General features: G+C 54.0%; 2 protein-coding genes and 4 non-coding genes across 9 annotated transcripts; all 6 read right to left on the reverse strand.

Annotated features, from left to right (window-relative positions):
- Positions 1-138: 138 nt before the first annotated feature.
- Positions 139-3,256, reverse strand: Rpl13a (ribosomal protein L13a). Its single transcript, XM_070000978.1, has 8 exons — positions 3,206-3,256; positions 1,742-1,814; positions 1,456-1,521; positions 1,233-1,334; positions 958-1,043; positions 727-786; positions 337-459; positions 139-251 (listed from the first exon to the last, which is right to left on the reverse strand). Exons 1-8 carry the CDS (start codon positions 3,218-3,220, stop codon positions 165-167), a joined length of 612 nt encoding a protein of 203 aa, XP_069857079.1. The 5' UTR covers positions 3,221-3,256; the 3' UTR covers positions 139-164.
- Positions 582-667, reverse strand: LOC138812935 (small nucleolar RNA SNORD35). Its single transcript, XR_011367650.1, has one exon. It is a non-coding gene; the product is annotated as a small nucleolar RNA SNORD35 (small nucleolar RNA).
- On the reverse strand, positions 850-921 carry LOC138812947 (small nucleolar RNA SNORD34). Its single transcript, XR_011367662.1, has one exon. It is a non-coding gene; the product is annotated as a small nucleolar RNA SNORD34 (small nucleolar RNA).
- LOC138812945 (small nucleolar RNA Z195/SNORD33/SNORD32 family) lies at positions 1,107-1,191 on the reverse strand. The gene has a single exon (XR_011367660.1). It is a non-coding gene; the product is annotated as a small nucleolar RNA Z195/SNORD33/SNORD32 family (small nucleolar RNA).
- LOC138812946 (small nucleolar RNA Z195/SNORD33/SNORD32 family) lies at positions 1,618-1,701 on the reverse strand. The gene has a single exon (XR_011367661.1). It is a non-coding gene; the product is annotated as a small nucleolar RNA Z195/SNORD33/SNORD32 family (small nucleolar RNA).
- A 1,134-nt stretch (positions 3,257-4,390) lies between the features above and the next one.
- On the reverse strand, positions 4,391-14,621 carry Flt3lg (fms related receptor tyrosine kinase 3 ligand). Of its 4 annotated transcripts, none has more exons than XM_070000975.1 (9): positions 14,557-14,621; positions 13,572-13,633; positions 12,976-13,089; positions 12,811-12,864; positions 12,484-12,627; positions 11,884-12,022; positions 8,377-8,558; positions 8,206-8,274; positions 4,391-4,609 (listed from the first exon to the last, which is right to left on the reverse strand). In XM_070000975.1, exons 2-8 carry the CDS (start codon positions 13,596-13,598, stop codon positions 8,227-8,229), a joined length of 708 nt encoding a protein of 235 aa, XP_069857076.1. In that variant the 5' UTR covers positions 13,599-13,633; positions 14,557-14,621; the 3' UTR covers positions 4,391-4,609; positions 8,206-8,226. The 4 variants fall into 4 exon arrangements, with proteins under 4 accessions (XP_069857076.1, XP_069857074.1, XP_069857075.1 ...); XM_070000973.1 differs by lacking the exon at positions 14,557-14,621 and adding an exon at positions 13,867-13,943; XM_070000974.1 differs by lacking the exon at positions 14,557-14,621 and adding an exon at positions 13,913-13,940.
- Between the last annotated feature and the right edge of the window lie 868 nt (positions 14,622-15,489).

Consider the following 15,489-nt stretch of genomic DNA (forward strand, 5'->3'; position numbering starts at 1 on the left):
AAAGGACTCACTGGCCCTAAGCACCTGTTTGTTGTCCCCACTTTCTAGGTCCCTGTTTGCCTATGGCACCAGGTCAGTGAGTGGGGTCCAGGTCCCCAACTTCCCAAGCACTATGAGGAAGGGCAGGAAGGCCAGGCATGAAGCATAAACAGTCTTTATTGGGCTCACACCAGGAGTCCATGGGTCTTGAGGACATCTGTGAACTTGTTGATTTTCTTCTCCAAGTTCTTTTCTGCCTGCTTGCGCAGTCTCTGTGAGACAAGGAAGGAGGTGAGTGGTTGTTACCTGGGACCCCTTCCCCAGGGCATAGGGACCACAGAGGTACCCTGTGCTCACCATCAGCTGCTTCTTCTTCCGGTAGTGAATCTTGGCCTTCTCTTTCCTCTTCTCCTCCAGGGTGGCTGTCACTGCCTGGTATTTCCAGCCGACCTCATGAGCCAGGCGTCCCAGGTAGGCGAACTGGGAGGAAGGGGGTTGTTAAAGACAGGCAGCATCCCCATAGAAGAGGTAAACTGTTGTAGGGATGGGACTTCCTCTCCCCACAATCTCCCAACCAGCTGTTAGGAAATGTGACCACCCCCCTCTTGGCATCAGCTGAGCCTTTGGCGTTATCGGCATTGCCGGTGGTGGCATCCGCAGACCATCGTGAGAAAAGACATCACTTGCCATTAGGTTCCTCACCGCCCTTGGCCCCCCCAAGCAGTACGAGGGTGACCTGGAACTCACCTTCCTCGTGGGCTTCAGTCTTAAGACCTTAAGGGCAGCAGGGACCACCATGCGCTTTTTCTGTTGAGAAGAGAGGCTTATAGAGGGGTGGTAGGGCTCGTGGGGAAAAGCTGTTTGGGTATGGGGTGTCTCAGCGGATTTTATTTTTCACGAGGATCAAACAATGTAGGTAATTTGCCAACATCATAGACATGAGTGCATGGGCAGGTAGCCGGGATCTGAGCCACTCACCTTGTCGTAGGGTGGTGGGATCCCATCGAACACTTTGAGGCGTTCCAGGGCAGCCTGGCCTCGCTTAGTCTTGTGGGGCAGCATGCCTGTGGGCAGAGGGTGTCTGTCAGCACAGCTTCTGAGGCAGCCCTCCAGCATGGTGGGCTGAGGCAGCCTCAGATGGTAGTGCATGTGGAGTGGTCTCATGGTTGGGAAACTCGAACAAGAGTGGGAGATGTTCTCATCATTGGCTGCCACCCATCCCCCTTTCCCCTCCTCCCTCAGGACCTGCTCACCTCGCACAGTCCGCCAAAAGATGCGGCTAGGGGCCCGGAAGTGGTAAGGGCCGCGGGAAGGGTTGGTGTTCATCCGCTTGCGGAGGAAGGCCAGGTACTTCACTGCAGGGAGGGAGAATGAGGGAGGACTGCCTGGTTCCCGAGGTCTCAGCAGCACTGCCACCCCACTGCCGTGATCGGTCCTGCAGGCTCTCCCCAGTCCTCTTCCCACGTCCTAACTTACACTTATTTCTGTAGAAATTCCCAGAAATATTGATGCCCTCACATCGTACAACCACCACCTTGCGGCCTAGATGGGGATGGAAGGAAGAGCAGGGTCAACCAGGGCTCGCCAGCTCAAGGACCCAAAACACTTTTGCCACTGAGGGTGGAAGGGAATGGCTGGCAGGTCTCAGAGCGGTGCATGGGGTTGATCTCATGGTCTTGAGACTCAAACGAAAGATGGTGATTGTTGCTCATCACTGACCTCCACAGCTGTGTCCTGGAATGGGGCAGATGTGGACACTTACCAAGCAGCACTTGCTTGGCCACGATGGCTGCCAAGCGGCCCAAGAGATGGCCTCGGCCATCTAGCACCAGGACCTGTGGGAGAAAGATGAGATTAAGGATTAACAGGCTGACATGCCCACCCCAGAACACCATCACTTTATGCTGCCCCTCACCCCAGCTGCTTCTCCCTAGCAGCTCAAAACAAGAGCAAGGCTAACCACCTAGGGGTGGACTCCAAAATCCCCCTCACAGATCATGGACTCCAAGATTATTTCTGTACACACTATATCTCCGATCCTTAAGCCACCTAATACCCTTCATGTGTAAGACGTACTTTATGTTATGTCCTGCATTTCTTCGGGTCTCAAGCGGTCCTCCTGCCTCAGCCTCCCCGGTAGCTGGGATTATTGGCACAAGCCACCACACCTGGTGCTATCCTAAATTTCTTAACAAGAAATTTAACAAGCATTTAAGGTGGGAGAAGATGAGACTAGTCAAAACGCCCACCCTGGGCCTGAATCCCTAGGTCAAATGCTGAAGCACAGATCTTCAGCTTCAGAGGGACGATCAGAAGCCTACCTCACTACAATGGGATAATGTGGATTGTTACACAGTATACTCTGTGCACAGTATATACAGTAATTGATGGACTATGGCAAGTAGATCTCACGCTTTCTAAAACACCTATGAGGCAGTGGAATACCCAATGCAAATTTAAACATTTTACCCCGCCTTAAAAACTCTCCCGTCAGGGTGTGGTGGCGCATGCCCATATTCCCAGCGTTCAGGAGGCTGAGGCTGACAATCCAAAGTCGGACACCTTGGGCCACAGTGAAACTCCATGTCAAAACTAGAGGTGGGGGATTCACTCCCTCAAGCTGATCCCTCCCCCCATCTAAAACGAGGCTAGCCATTGAACCGAGCACTATATCCGCGCTATGGGGAGACTCTCAAGCTGACTCTATCCCCCTTGTCTAGATTCCCCTCCACCCCCCCACACTCAAAAACGTGGGGGACGCAGAGAGCCCATCCCAGGTGCAGCCTCGCCTCACACACAATCGACACCGCTGGGACCAGGGGAACTGAGGTGCGCCGAGGGCGCCCGGGCAGCAGCCTGAGTCTTCGCAAACTTTTGCCCCAACGTCAGCCCGATCATCGATCTAAGTTCGGCCCAAACCTGACCCTAAGTCCTGCCAACGTTACCCGGCAGATTGGAAGTAAAAACCTTCTCCGGTGCTGGAAACCCACACCCCTCACCTCGGAAAGGAACGAAAAGCCGCGTCCTTGCCATTTCCAGAACCATAAAGCCGGCCACGGTTTTCTACGGCCACGCTCGGTTCCCCTTATGCCAAAACAGCTCCATGCTGTTTATTTGTCAACTTTAGGCTCCATCGTTCACGTGGAAGGGATTCGGAAGCCCCAGCTCGGCTCTCGCCCCGACCCTGCCCGACCCCACGCCGCCCCGGACGGCACAGAGCACCAACCTGCCCCTCCGCCATCTTCGGCAGCCGCCTGGAAAAGGAAGAAGTATTGGCGCAGGGTTTCTTATCCCTTGCTGCAGGGGCGGAGGAAGTGATACAGCCAGAGCCGCGTGACCAGCTCTCCTTCTTCTCATTGGTCGAAGTTTTTGGCGCGTGCGCAGTTTTGCCCCGCTGGAAGGCGGGTTTTTTTCTAACTGTCCAATCCAGTGTACTCTGGTGGAATCTGGGCGGGGCGAGGGGAGGTCACATGGGTCTTCCGGAGGCCCGGCGGGGACGGTTGCCGTACAATGGATCTCCGTCCGTGTGCGTTCGTCCACGCCCGGGAAGAAGGGCAGCGCCATGACCCCCGCGGGACTCCGACCGAAGGCTGCAGGGCATGCGGTGGCCCGCAGAGGGCGAGCCCCGCGTAAACCCCGTCTGTAAAGCAGGTGGAGTGCGGGGACCCAGTGCGAGTTCGACGAGCGGTACATGAATGACTTCCCCGCAAGAAGCTTTTCTCTTGTGCGGCTCTCAGTGTTTGATTTGCTTGTTCCTCGCCCCCTTCGGCCCCCCCGCCTGTCCTGAGGCTTGAACTCAGAGCCTGTGTGCTGTGCCTTGAGTTTTTTCACCCAAGGATGGCACTCTACCATTTGAACCACAGTTCCACTTCCGGCTTTTTGCTGGTTCTCACGGACTTTTATCCGAGGTGATCCTCAGATCTCAGCCTCCTGAGTGGCTGGGATGACGGGCGTGAGCCACTGGTTTCCTGCTTTGGCGGTGTCCTTTCCCCTGGGATATCCTCCCTGCTCCCATCTTTCTTCCCAGAGCTGTGTTGGCAAAATCCGATGTCCTGTGGCCCAAGAGTCTCGTCCTCTAGAGAAAGCCATCCTGCCTGATCTATCCCGGCCTGGGTGAATGACTCCTGGGGCTTCCACACTGTGTAACCTTCACTACAGCATGTGGCATCCTGTTCTGAGAGTCCAGAATTTTCTTCAAAGACCAGGAGTCCAAGGAGGACTGGGGTGCTTCTGCCTCCCATTTGGGTCCTAGCTATGCCCAGATCTAGGCCCCCGGGACATTCCACCCCCCTCCCCCCACACCTTACCCAGGAGGCCTCAAAAAACGTTGAATTAACTGAAAAATGGAAAGCTGTTCACTGCACTGTTCACACCCTGCCCCGTCCACACACAGGCTGCACAGAGCTGGTAGAAAAGAATGATTTATATACAAGTTCATTGAGACAAGGGCTTTGTACAGAAGTGGGGAAGGAGGGTGAGGGCTGGGTTGGGACATTTTGTCCATGTTGGGGAGACAGACAGTGTGGGCAGCCTAGCCTGGGAAAGGACCAGCCTGCAGCCAGCTTCCTTTGTGTCCTGACAGTGTGTCCTCTGGCAGGTTTCTCCTCTTGCTGGGCCCCAGTGCCTTTGCCTGTCACGTTGGATGAACAAATGTTACTCTTACTAGGTTATTAAAAGCTTGGTAGAAGCTGGGTGCTGGTGGCTCACGCCTGTAATCCTAACTACTCAGGAGACAAATCTGAAGGTCATGGTTCAAAGCCAGCCTGGGCAGACAAGTCCTTGGAGACTCTTTTAATTTTTTTTTTTGGGGGGGGGTCCGGTCGTGGGGCTTGAACTCTAGGCTTGGGTGCTGTTCCCCAGCTCTTCAGCTCCAGGCTAGCGCTCTACATCTTGAGCCACAGCGCCACTTCCGGCTTTTTTTTCCTGCTTATGTGGTGCTGAGGAATCGAACCCAGGGCCTCATGCATGCAAGGCAAGCACTCTACCACTGAGCCACCTTCCCTGCCCCATGGAGACTCTTATCTTCAGTAAACTGCTCAGAAAGAGTCAGAAGTGGAGCTATAGCTCAAGTAGTAGAGCTCTAGCCTTGAATACAAAGAGGCTCAAGGACAGCATCTAGGACCTGAGCTCAAGCCCCAGGACTAACAAAAAAAAAAATCATTACACAAAAGAGGGAAAGTCTGAAGTTCAATATGTCTCTAAAAAGAAAAGAAACAACATGATTATTGAGAGTGGGAAGACTGGCTAGACAGAAACAAGAGTGGAAAATGGGAAATAACAATGGAGTTTTGTTTTCCTGCTTATGTGACAGGGTCTCCTTATGTAGCTCAAGCTGGCCTTAAGCTTCAGATCCTTTTGTCCTCAGACTCCTGAGTGTTGAGATTATAGGCATGTATCTCCATGCCCAGCTGAGAACTTTGTATGTGTGTGGGCATGTGTCAGTGTCAGTTCTAGGATTTGAATTTAGGGCCAGTTCTGCTCAGTTCTAGTATTCTATCACTTGAGCCTCAGTTCATTTCCAGCTCCCCCCCTCCCCGGGGGCAGGGGAGGGAGTACTGATCCTGTGCTTAAACTTATGGCTTGGGTTCTGTCCTTGAGTTTTTTGTTTGTTTGTTTGGTTGGTTTTTTTGCCAGTCCAGAGGCTTGAACTCTAGGCCTAGGTGCTGTCTGTGAGCTCCTTTCATTCAAGGCTAGCACCCTACTACTTGAGCCACAGTACCACTTCTGGCTTTTGCTGTGATTAATTGATGATCCTTAGATCTCAGCCACTTGAGCAGCTAGGATTACAGGAATGAGCTAACAGAGCCTGGCTCCTTGAGCTTTTCTGCGTAAAGCTCGTGCTCTATCCCTTGAACCACAGCTCCAGTTCAGGCTTTTGTGATGTTTAATTGGAGCTAAGAATCTCATGGGCTTTCTTATCTGGGCTAGCTTTGAAGTTCAGTCCTCAGATCTAAGCCTCCAGAATACCTAAGATTACAGGTGTGAGCGACTGGTCCCCAGCTCATTTCCAGCTTTTTAAAAAGTCCATTGGAGTTAAGAGTCTCTGGGATTTGTCTACCAGGGCTGGCTGTGATCCTCAGATCTCTGCCTCCAGAGTAAACAGGATTACAGGCTTGAGTCACCAAGGCTGGGCTTGAGAAGTATCTTTTGTTTGGTTTTTTGGAAATGGGGCTTGAACAATGGGTCTGGGTGTTGTCCCTGAGCTCTTCAGCTCAAACCGAGTGCTCTACCATAGCGCTACTTCTGGTTTTCTGGAGGTTCATTGGAGATAAGGATTTCATAGCCAGGTGCCCGTGGCTCATGCTTGTAATCCTAGCTACTCAGGAGACTGAGCTCTGAGGATCAAGGTTCAAAGCCAGCCTAGGCAAGAAAGTCCCTGAGACTTTTATCTCCAATTAACCACCAGAAAAACAACAACAACAACAAAAAAACGAAGTGGTGCTACGGCTCAAGCAGTAGAGGGCTAGCCTTGAGCTGAAGAGCTGAGGGACAGCCAGGCGCTGGTGGCTCACGCCTGTGATCCTAGCTACTCAGGAGGCTGAGATCTGAGGATTGTGGTTCAAAGCCAGCCCGGGCAGGGGCAGGAAAGTCCACAAGACTCTTATCTCCAATAAACCACTAGAAAATTGGAAGTGGTGCAGTGGCTCAAGTGGTAGAGTGCTTGCCTTGAGCTGAAGAGCTGAGGGACAGCGCCCAAGCCCAGAGTTCAAGCCTTGTGACCGACAAAAACAAAACAAGACAGAGTGTCTTGGACTTCCTGCTTAGGCTGGCTTTGAATCACAGTCCACAGATCTCAGCCTCCTGAGTAGCAAGGATTACAGGCCTGAGCCACCAGCACCTGGTCTCCCATGGCTTATATCCTTGTGTCAGTAGCTGAAGTTACTTGAACACCTTGAATTATGCCATCCTAGAGGCTCAGCTAAGACCATTCCCTCTGGAATCCCAGGTCTTCCTGCCCCCAGGGGGCTACTCTGTCCTGGCCCACAGACTCCTGCATCTCCCAGGGTCCCTCATTCCCTCAGCCAACCCCCCTGCCTGGTATCATCCTCCTCTGGGACCCCCACTGGCCAGGCTGTCACTGAGCCACACCCATGGTGATCAGTGCCAACTCCTCTATTAAAACCAGCAGCGCACCAGATGCTGGTGAATCACGCCTGTCATCCCACATGCTCAGAAGGCTGAGATCTGAAGGTAGTAGTTCAAAGTCAGCTTGAGCAGGAAAGTCCAAGGGACTCACAGCTCCAATTAACTACCAAAAAGTTAGAAATGGAGGTGTGGCTCAAGTGGTAAGAACACCAGCCTTGAACAAAAAAGCTAAAGGATAGCACCCAGGTTCTGAGTTCAGACAAAAATCAAAGCCAGAGCTGGGTGCTGGTGGCTCACGCCTGTAATCCTAGCTACTCAGGAGGCTGAGATCTGAGGATCAAGGTTCAAAGCATGCCGGGGCAGGAAAGACCGTGAGACTCTTATCTCCAATAATCTACTAGAAAACCGGAAGTGGCTGTGGCTCAAACAGAGGGCTTGCCTTGAGCTGAAGAGCTGAGGGATAGCGCCCAAGCCCAGAGTTCAAGCCCCGCAACTGGAAAAAAAAAAAAAAAAACAAAGCCGAGTGCTGGTGGCTGAAAACTGTCATCCTAGTGACTCAGAAGGCTGAGATCTAAGGATCGTGGCTCGAAGCCAGCTTGAGCAGGAAAGTCCCATGAGAGTCTTATCTCCAATGGATCACTAGAATCCAGAAGTAGTGCTGTAGTTCAAAGTGATAGAGCACGGGCCTTGAGCAAAAGAGCTCAGGAACAGCGCCCAGGCTCTTGAGTTCAAGCCCATGACTAATTAAAAAAATAAATAAATAAAAAAATCTCACTTCAGGCTTTTTTTTTGGCCAGTCCTGGGGCTTGAACTCAGCTTGGGTGTTGTCCCTTAACTTCTTTTGCTCAAGGCTAGTACTCTACCCTTTGAGCCACAGCTCTATTTCAGGCTTTTTTCTGTGTATGTGGTACTGAGGAATGGAACCCGGGGCTTCATGCATGCTAGGCGGGCACTCTACCGCTGAGCCACCTTCCCAGCCCTCACCCCAGGTTTGCTAGTTCTCCCCCAACCTCTTCTTTGGCCCAGAGGGGCATTTTCCTCACTGCCTCGGCCCCTCCCCTGCCAGCGGCTCTCCTGTCTCCACAGAGCCTCAACACTGTCCACACCCCGTGCACGGCCCTGGCCTCTGCGAGGACTCACCAAGATGAGGCTGTGGCCAGGTCATCGCTCCTGCAGCAGTGTATCCTGAGGGCGGGGGGCAGGGGGCAGCTGTGGCCCCCACAGGATCAGCCTCGGGCAGGACAGGGCCTCCAAGCCACCCCAGTCCCTTGTAACCACCACCTCCAGGCTCTGCCTGGCTGGCTGGCTCACCTGCTCCCCGGGGTGGGGCAGTGCCCTTGCCAGCCTCTGCCAGCGCAGGTACCAGGCAGTGGCCAGCAGCAGCAGGAGGGCAGCGGGCAGCAGCAGCAGGAGCAGCAGCAAGGAAGGCTGGGAGGCGGGCAGTGCTGTCCCCTCCAGGGCCCCGGGAGTCGGGGGCAGCAGGGTGGAGGAGTCTGGGGAGACAGAGGAAGCTGGGTAACCAAGGAGGAGAAAGGGCCTCGTCACGGAGGGTAAAGGAAGCCTGCCTGGGGTTCACGGTGACCTCACTTGGCTTCTGGTCTCTCTCTAATTTGGTTTCCTCATCTGCAGTAAAAGCTGGGTATAGTAGTACACATCTGCAGTCCCAGCAAGTTCCAGGCCAGCCTGGAGTAGGCCCACAACTGACAAAAAGAAAAAAAAAAAGTCCAGGGAATATACAATATGCTTGGAACAGAAAGGGATTATATTTTAGTTTGAATCCACCAAGTTGAACAGCTTCTAGTGTTTGCCGGGGTTTGCCTTTTTTCTCCCTGTAGTATGTGAGCTTTGTGCAGGAACAGGTGGTCAGTTGTCTGGTTTACTGTCTGCCAGGACTGCAGTGCGTGTACAGACAGATCATCCACAGCATGCCAGCACTGGGGCTCAAACTCGGGACTTGTGCTCTGTTTTAGCTTTTTCACTCAAGGCTAATGCTCCTCTTCGGGCTTCTTGCTGATTCATTGGAGATCAGGGTGCCCTGGAGTCCTTGAGTAGCTAGGATTTCTAGGTGTGAGCCACTGGCACCTAACTCCTATTTTCTTTTCCTTTCTTTCTTTTTGAGCCAAGGTCTTAGCGTGTTAAGAAGCCTCCCATAGAACTCGGGCTCAAGGGAGCGCTTGCCTCCCTTTCCCCAGTAGGTGGAGTTATAAGCATACATGGTTCACTAGATTATGTTTGAAAGTACTGAGTATAAAATGGGTGTGGTGGCACATGCCTGTAATCCCAGGATGGAAGAGTTCAAAGCCAACCTGGGCTAAGTAGGAAATTGGAGAGCAGCCTAGACTTGAGAAACAAAAACCACCAATATAGAGAGAGAGCTAGATACTGGAGATAATGTGTTGAAAGGTACTCTTTTGGGGATACTGCATTCCATAACATGTGAATGGAGTTACAGGCTGGGGGGCGGTAGAGTGCTTGCCAGGCAGGTGAAAGAAAATTAGGAAAAAGATGGGAAGAGAAAAAGAGTGAATTTAAAATCACTTCAATGAAGTTCAACAACATAATTACAGGGAAGAGGACAGCGGTTCTCAGGGCTCAGAGATGGCGACTGTGGCAGGTGGTTTGCGGTGATGGCACAAAGTCTCTGGATCCAGGTGGAGACCCCACCAACCTGGGCAGAAGGCAAGACTGCCTGGGACACACACACACACACACACACACACACACACACACACACACACACACACACACACACATACACACACACTCTGCAATGGGTCACTGTCTCCCCTCATAAGACACTGGCTGCTAGGTGTGCTGACACTTGCCTGTGATTCCAGCGCTGGGTAGGCTGAGGCAGGTGGATGGATAGAGAGTTTGAGACTGGCCTGGGCCACACAGCAGGATCCAGTCTCAAAAAATAACAGGAGGCCAAAGCCGGGGCTCACGCCTGTCATCCTAGCTCCTCAGGAGGCTGAGATCTGAGGATCGTAGTTCAAAGCCAACCTGGGCAGGAAAGTCCGTGAGACTCTTATCTCCAGTGAACCAGCAGAAAACCCTAAGTGGCGCTGTAGCTCAAGTGGTAGAGCGTTCGCCTTGAGCTGAAGAGCTCAGAGATAGCAGCACCCTGGTCCAGAGTTCATGCCCCACGACCAACAAAAAACAAAAAACAAACAGGAAAGTTGATGAGCAAAGACCAAGATCATATGACCGGAAAGATGGCTGTCTATAAGCCAAGAGAAACATAGCTCTGGCTGACAGAAAAACCATGTACTTGACCTTGTCCGGGGGAGTCCACTGCTTTCTGTGGTTTAGGTCACGGGTTTGTAAGATTTTGTTAGAGCGGCAGCAGCAAACTAATACACAAGTAGACAGCAAGAATTGTTACACCTGAGTAAAGCTTGTGGACAGGACCCTTGTCAGGTTCCTGCTTTGGTTAATTTCTATACTTTGGTTAATTTAAGAAAATGAGGCTTAGCTGAGCACCGGTGGCTCACGCCTGTAATCCTAGCTACTCAGGAGGCTGAGAGTTGAGGATCGTGGTTCAAAGCCAGCCGGGGCAGGAAAGTCCATGAAACTCATCTCCAATAACCCACCAGAAAAGCAGAAGTGGTGCTGTGGCTCAAGTGGCAGAGTGCTTGCCTTGAGCTGAAGAGCTGAAGGACAGCGCTCCGGCTCAGAGTTCAAGCCCCTCGATCAACAAAAGAAAAAGAAAAGAAAAAAAAAACTGAGGCTGAAAATGAGGGAGAGAATAACACTGTTTGGAAAGAAATGTGCTAGCCCGGCGCCGGTGGCTCACACCTGTAATCCTAACTACTCAGGAGGCTGAGATCTGAGGATCTCGGTTCAAAGCCAGCCTGGGCAGGAAAGTTGTTCGTGAGACTCTTATCTCCAATAAACCGCTAGAAAACCAGAAATGGTGCTATGGCTCAAGTGGTAGAGCGCTTGCCTTGAACTGAAGAGCTGAGGGATAGCGCCCAATCCCAGAGTTCAAGCCCCACGACAAAAAAAAAGGAAAGAAATGTGCTCATTACCTTACTCATGTAAATGTAACTGCTCTGTACATCACCTTTACGATAAAATACATAATAAAAATAAAGATGCTGGGTGCCAAGTGGTTCACGCATGTAATCCTAGCTACTCAGGAGGCTGAGATCTGAGGATTCTGGTTCAAAGCCAGCCTGGGCAGTTCAGTAGTCCAGAATACTTTTATCTCCAATGAACCACCAGAAAACCAGAAGTGGTGCTGTGGCTCAAGTGGTAGAGTGCTTGCCTTGAGCTGAAGAGCTGAGGGACAGCGCCCAGGCTCAGAGTTCAAGCCCCATGACTGACCAAAGTGGGGGAAAAAAAAGAAAAGGTAAAGGACGGGCTGGGAAGGTGGCTCAGTGGTGTAGTGCTTGCCTAGCATGCATGAGGCCCTGGGTTCAATTCCTCAGCACCACATAAAAAATAAAAAAACACAAAGGAGGAGGCTGCAATGCTTGGTAAGAAATGTATGCATTATCCTGCCCATGTAATTGTAACCCCTCTGTACAGTATGTTCTCAAATAAAAAAAAATCACACAGTACATTATAAGTACATTAAAAAGAACATCAAGAAAGATAAAAAAAATAAAAAATAAAAAAACAAAAAGGTAAGGGACAGCACCTAATACTTGAGTTCAAGCCCTAGTACACACACACACACACACACACACACACACACACACACACACAGACAATTGTATGTGTTCGGCTGAGGAGGGTCCCAGGGGAGGGGGTCAGGGCTGGCGGGCTGTGGGGGGTGCGGGGCAGGGGCTGGCGGGCTGGGGGCACAGTTACCCGGCTGGCACTGCAGCTCCAGGCACCGAGAGAAATTGCGGCGGGTGATCCAGGGCTTTAAGGCCGCCAGCTGCCGGGCGGTGTCCTGCAGGAGGTGGGAGATGTTGGTCTGGACGAAGCGGAGACAGCTGGGGAGGGGCTGGGAGCAGGGGGGGGATGTGTCACCACCATGTCACCCCCCTGCAGGCTGCACTGAACTTAGGGGAGAGAACCCCTGAGCCTGAGGAACTGGAGGCCCGGATCCCCAAGGAACGAGAGCTCCTCAAACACCCCACAGAGGCCACGCCCTGGTGGCTCATGCCTGTCATCCCAACTCCTCAGGAGCCTGAGATCTGAGGATGGAGGTTCGAAGCCAGCTGAGCAGGAAAGTCTGTGCGACTCTTAACTTCCAATGCACCCCCAGAAAAGCCAGATGTGGAGCTGTGGCTCAAGTGGTAGAGCGCCTTGAACACAAAAGTTCAAGGACAACGCCTAGGTCCTGAGTTCAAGCCCCAGGATCGGTGCACACACTCCCCCTACCCCAAGACCTAGTGGTAATGTCCAAGGGAGCTGTGCACCCCATCCTATCCCCATCAGCCCCCCCCCAGGTTCAGAGCTGACCTGGAAGGGGCATGTGGTGACAAAATGGATCTCTGTGTTGACCTTCTCCAGGAGGGCGTGCAGATGAGCCCCGGCCACTGCCTTGAGTTGCTCCATCCAGCGCTGGGCCAGAAGCAGCCGCCACAGAGCCGGGCACAATTCCTCCTGCCAGCAGGACCCATCCCTGTCACTGTCCTGGCAGGAGGAGGGGCCTGGCCTCTGGCCTGGGGCTGAGGGAGGAGGCCGAGGCCTGGAGTCCTGGGGCTGAGGGAGAAGGGCGTGCCCTCTCCTGTCTTCCCCCCCCCCCCCAGCTCGGTCTGCCCCAGGGCCTCTCCCACTGTGACTCACCTCCTGCAGGTTCGAGGCCACCGTGACTGGGTAATCTTGAAGCAGGTAGTCAGACTGCAGGAGAAATCAGGGTGAGGCCTGACTAAACTCAAGGAGGGGGGGGGGAAACAAGCCTACGCCCCAGAGCTGCTGAGTTGGGGGGAAAGGGGTGTGGGGGGCGCTCACCAGCTGTCGGATTTTGACTTCGAAGTCGGAGGTGATGGGGCTGTGGCTGAAGGCGCAGCTGGGGGTCGCGTGGAGGCCAGGGCTCAGCAGCAGCAGCAGCAGCAGCAGGGGTGACTGGGTGGGGGGCTTGCTCAGTTCAGGCCCCATCCTGTGCTCCCCACTTCGCCTCTTCTCCCCTCCACCTCTCTACCCTTCCCTGTGACCCATGCTTCCTCGTCTTCACCTTCCTCTGTCTGTGTCTGTGTGTCTGCGTGCTGAACTCCCTGTCCCTGAGTTTCTTTTTGGCTCTGGGCTGGCGCTCTACCACTTGAACCACAGCTCTACCTTGGGCTTTTTTGGTGGTTCACTGGAGATAAGAGTCTCGTGGACTTTTCCTCCCCGGGGCTGGTTTTGAACCTTGATCCTCAGATCGCAGCCTGCTGAGTAGCTGGGATTACAGGCGCCCGACTCTTCCTCTTGTCTCTGGTCCAGCACCGTCCTTTTCCCACTTCCCACCTGTTTCTTCCTCCCCTCCCTGCACCCTCTCCCCTAGTGCCCCCACCTCCTCTGTCCCCCCTACCTGTCCGTCCCCCCCACCTGCCCCCCTCCATACGTACACTCCAGGCCGGCGCCAGCACTGTCATCTCTGCCGGGACCCCCTCATGCCTGTGGCCGGTTCCTGGAGGGGACAGCAGGGCGGGGCTGTGACCCGCACCCCGCCGCCCCTGCCTGGCCCGCCCCTCCCGCGCCGCCCCTCCCCGGCCCTTGATGTGGCCAAGTTTCCGCCGCCCCCGGCTCCCCCCGGCTTCCTGCGCGAGCCCCGGGAACGGTGGAAACTCATCTCCCCTTCTAAGAACCCCGACGTCCGGTCCCCGCACGCTCGGCACCCCCCCCCGCAGGCCCCCCACCGACCCCCAATCACCGCCCCGCGGGGACCCGGGGTCCCCGGGCCCCTCACGCGCAGGGCTGCGCCGGGGTCCTGACGGACAGCCCCACGGTGAAAGCGAAAGGGAGCCGGGCCGCGCGCGCCCCCTGCCGGCCTCGGGCGGCGCTGCCGCGCGGATCCCGCGCGCCCGGCCCGGCCCAGCCCGGCCCCCGCGCGCCCCAGCCCGGACCCCGCCCCGGACCCCGGCCCCCGCGCGCCCCAGCCCGGCCCCAGGCCCCCGGCGCGGGATCCCCCTGGAGTCCCTCCCGGCGCCCCCTGCCCGCGGCAGCCCCCCCACCGTCCAGATGTATCCGCAGTCTCGTCTTTTTTTGGGGGTGGGCAGGAATGAGCCTTAAGTACCCTAAGGCGAGGGCTCTGCCAGTTGGGCCATGCCCCCCAGCAGGTCCGGGGTGTAGAGCCCAGGCTAGCCTTGCTCTAGTGATCCTCCTGCCTCAGCCCTCCTCCCCGGTGCTGGGGTGACAGGGAGGCGCCCCTCATGCTGGCTTCAGAATTGGAGCAATTGTCAGCCAGTCTAGCTGCCATTATTCTGGTTCTCTCCTGGATCATGGGCCCCCTCCCCACCCTCCCCTTCCCCTCCCCTCCCCCAGGTGTAGCCTGTGAAATCCTGCCTCTCTAGGGCTAAAAGTCTTCAGCACAGCATCAGTCCCAGTACCCACCTCACATCTTGCCTTCTATCTTCCTGCCTTTTTCTGTTCACAGTTGATGCTCAACCACTTGAGCCACACCTCCAGTCCAACCAGCCTTCTGAGCTGTGACTAAGGTGGGCATAATCCTGCCTCAGGGCCTTTGCACTGGCTGTCCCCTAGCTCAGGGAGGGAGGTTCTTTCTCCAGGTATCTGTATGACTCGCCTCCCCCTCCCCCTCATTTCTATCCATCAGGTCTGCTTAAGTCTTCCTGACACCCCTTTCCAAATTGTATCCCCTCCTGGCGGTCTTAGCCCTGCTTGGTACTTATCACCTTCCTGCACACCCTGTGGCTTAGTTATCTTTCATTGTCGTTTGTCACCATGGAGACACAGCTCTAGAAGTTTCTCCACAGATATTTGCTGAGCGGAGGGTAAATGGGTGCTGAGTTGCCTCTCTTTTCCTCGTCATATAATGAAGAGGTCTGGTTTGGGTTTCTGTTTCCTGGATATTAATCTTTGAGATCTTTCACAAGTATTGGAGATGTCACTGTTCATCACACCTGAAGTCATGCCAAGGTGACTAGGAAGAGGTTGGTCTTGCCAGAAAGGAGCAAAGATATGATCAGAGGCCTTTTTATTTTTCTTCATCTGAGACTGAAGTTTGAATTCAGGGCCTTCAGCTTGCTAGGCAGATGCTCTACCATTTGAGCCACAACCCCAGACTCAGAGGGCTGGAGTTTTAAGCCAGCATCTTCAATAAACCAGCAAAAAGCCTGAAACAGAAGAGTGGCCCAAGTGGTAGAGTGCTAAGCCTTGAGGGAAAAAGCCAAGGGAAAGCACAAGGCCCTGAGTTCAAGTCCCAGTACTGGCACAAAAAAAAAAGAAAAAGAGAAATTACATGTCGGGGTGGACATGTAGCTCAGCGAGCACTTGCTCAGCATGTGTGAAGCCCTGAGTTTTAGG

Source organism: Dipodomys merriami, unplaced genomic scaffold, assembly GCF_024711535.1.
Source record: "Dipodomys merriami isolate MVZ:Mamm:240054 unplaced genomic scaffold, mDipMer1.0.p SCAF_57, whole genome shotgun sequence".
Classification (NCBI taxonomy): Eukaryota; Metazoa; Chordata; class Mammalia; order Rodentia; family Heteromyidae; genus Dipodomys; species Dipodomys merriami.